General features: G+C 44.7%; 1 protein-coding gene across 1 annotated transcript; it reads right to left on the bottom strand.

Annotated features, from left to right (window-relative positions):
* Nucleotides 1-744: 744 nt before the first annotated feature.
* On the bottom strand, nucleotides 745-990 carry LOC122110712 (short coiled-coil protein B-like). The gene is made up of 2 exons (XM_042683349.1): nucleotides 970-990; nucleotides 745-888 (listed from the first exon to the last, which is right to left on the bottom strand). The coding sequence occupies exons 1-2, from the start codon at nucleotides 988-990 to the stop codon at nucleotides 745-747; spliced, it is 165 nt and encodes a 54-aa protein (XP_042539283.1).
* Between the last annotated feature and the right edge of the window lie 1,674 nt (nucleotides 991-2,664).

Raw genomic sequence — 2,664 nt, 5'->3', positions numbered from 1 at the left:
TTTGATGCAAAAGCAAGTTGGTTCTTTGTTTTTAAACAGATCTCAATTTGATAATTTAGTTTCACCTTCAAAATCCTCTTTATAGCCCAAATCTGTTTTCAAATGGTTAAAGAGAAACCATCACTCCTAACTTATTATTAGAAAGTACAACTGACAAACTTTAGGCAAGGTTTTGGTTAACTTCAGGACTTACAGATTAGGTTACTGTCAGGTGATTACTACTCAAAGTACTTTTACAAATGTGAAACTATCTTGACTTAGGAGAAGGTAAATGGGGAGGATGAGGCAGATGGAGGAGGGGCACACAATGGTGAACAGGTGCATACATAAAGCTATGCATTCAGTACATGATTTTGGTCACATTTTCTTGTATATCTTACTAAGTAAGTGTGTAGTAAAAGACTAAGCCTATATATCAAAGCAAATTCAATATAACATTCATCTTCAAGTTTCACAAAATATGCAATTCTAATTATAAAGTCTGCACAATACATCTGCACATTTTCTTAGACTAACATAATACACAGACTCATGGAAATCTCCTGTTAAGCAGTTAATTTTGCCTAGATTTGAAGTTATTTTAATAAACATTCGATTAAGCCACAAACAAAGTTACTGTAACATTTGGAATCTACCCAAGTTTTAAAGGGGGAAAAAGGGAGGGAGGGGGAAGGGACAGAGAGAAGGAAAGGGAGAGAGAGAGGGAAAAGAGAAGCACCAATTCCGTAAATGACAAGGGAACTCTTACTTTCTTTTGCTTTTCATGTCAGTTATTTGGAAAACACTAGAAGGAGATATGAGGTTTTCTATATACTGTCCAAAAACTTGATTTTCTGATTTTAGCTTTAGGTTTTCTTCCTTAACTGCATCTACTCTTGCTGAGAGATCTTCAAGTGTGTGTTGGATTTCCAGCACTTGATTAATAAGTTGTGTTTTTTCCTCCAGTTCCCTGTGATTTTCAGCATCAACATCCATGTCAGCGTTCATCATCCTGGGCACTGAACTATGCCTCGGACATAAAAATCCTGATGAAGGGTCGTCAGAGGCACCGGGATGGGTGGGATCCCAAGATCACACATCCGGCCGGGTACTCCTGCACTGACTGACCAGGCTACATCTTCTTTATGCATTCATCCACAGTTGGGCCTTTGACTCCACTGCTCTGAACCTGGCTGACTTTGCTCCACATGACCATGTACTGTGTCACTCATTTCTCTGCAGACACCATGGATCTTCTGGGTTGTTTCTTAGCTATGCTGAATAGTGTCACAATGGATATGGTGTTCAAGGATCTACATATTCTTGAGAATATGCCTAAATATTTCCCTTTCTATTGTCTTTTTTTTTTTCGGTCGGTTGTAGGGCCTGAACTCTGGGCCTGGGCGATGTTCTTCAGCCCTTCAGCTCAAGGCTAACACTCTAAAACTTGAGTCACAGCAACACTTCTGGCTTTTTCTGCTTAGGTGATGCTGAGGAATTGAACCCTGGTCATCATGCATGCAAGGCAATCAGTCTACCACTGAGCTACCTTCCCAACCCCTCCTTTTCCATTCTTTTTTTTTTGTTGTTCGGTCATGGGGCTTGAACTCAGCCTGGGCACTTTCCCTCAGCTCTTCAGCTCAAGGCCAGTGCTCTACCATTTGAACCACATTGTCACTTTCTGCTTATGTGGTGCTGAGGAATCAAACCCAGGGCCTCTTGTGTGCAAGGCAAGCAGTCTATCACTGAGCCACCTTCCTAGACCCTCTTTTGCTTTTGAAGACAGGGTCTCCACTGTGTAGTCCAGGCTAGCCTTGAACCTAGTATCCTCTTGCCTCAGCCTCCTCAGTGCTGGAATTTCAGGTGCACATCACTAAGCCTAGCTGCATATTTTACCTAACTGTTCATCAGTTCCATTGTGATCCCAAAGAGATGCTTAAATGCCTTGCCCAGTGGATCATCTGCAGGGAAGCTCTCAGTCACTCTTCACCTTCCTGGAGCATAGGACCATTCTTCACCTCAATGCAGCTTCCTGGTCTGTCATGCCCTGGGGAAGGTGGCCTTCTGTGCCCACCAGGGTTAGCTGGTCTCAGTGATGTCACTGCACTCAGCACATGTGGCATCATTGTGCTCTGTGCACTGGAGCAAGGCAGGAGAACACACAGGGGAGGGTTTGCAGTCCACTGCTGTGGTCACAATCGGAGCCTTGAGGTTAGGACACTGCCCTCCCAGGCTGGCCTAGGCTGGTGCCCCTTGCTCCCAGCCTGGTTTGTGCTGGGGAGAGAGTGTCTCACTGCTGCTTTCTCCCTTCATGTGCACACAATATGAGAATTTGATGCACCTGTTCTATGGGGCTGTTGGGACAAATAGCCTCACACAGTGGCTTACATTCGCAGCTTCTATGGGGATCCACCCTGCACTCCTCTCTACACTTCAGGCCCAGTTATGGTTCTTGATTTTCTTGGGCCTATGGATGTATCCTCAGCCATCCCCTGCCTCTGTTCCCAGACTGTACCCTCTGTGTACTGAGTCTTCTCCAGCTGGGGTGCTTAGGAGGACACTGTGGTTGGCTCTAGGACCTACCTTTAATTCAGAGTGAACTCATCATGGGATGTTGAAACACTCACCCACAGACACTACTTTCCTCTTCACCAGCACTGGCTCAGGACTGTGAAATAGCTTACA

This window comes from Dipodomys spectabilis, unplaced genomic scaffold, assembly GCF_019054845.1.
Source record: "Dipodomys spectabilis isolate Male_0828 unplaced genomic scaffold, ASM1905484v1 ptg000080l, whole genome shotgun sequence".
Taxonomy (NCBI): domain Eukaryota; kingdom Metazoa; phylum Chordata; class Mammalia; order Rodentia; family Heteromyidae; genus Dipodomys; species Dipodomys spectabilis.
The sequence above is the reverse complement of the archived record's forward strand: the minus strand, read 5'-3'. Positions and strand labels throughout refer to the sequence as shown.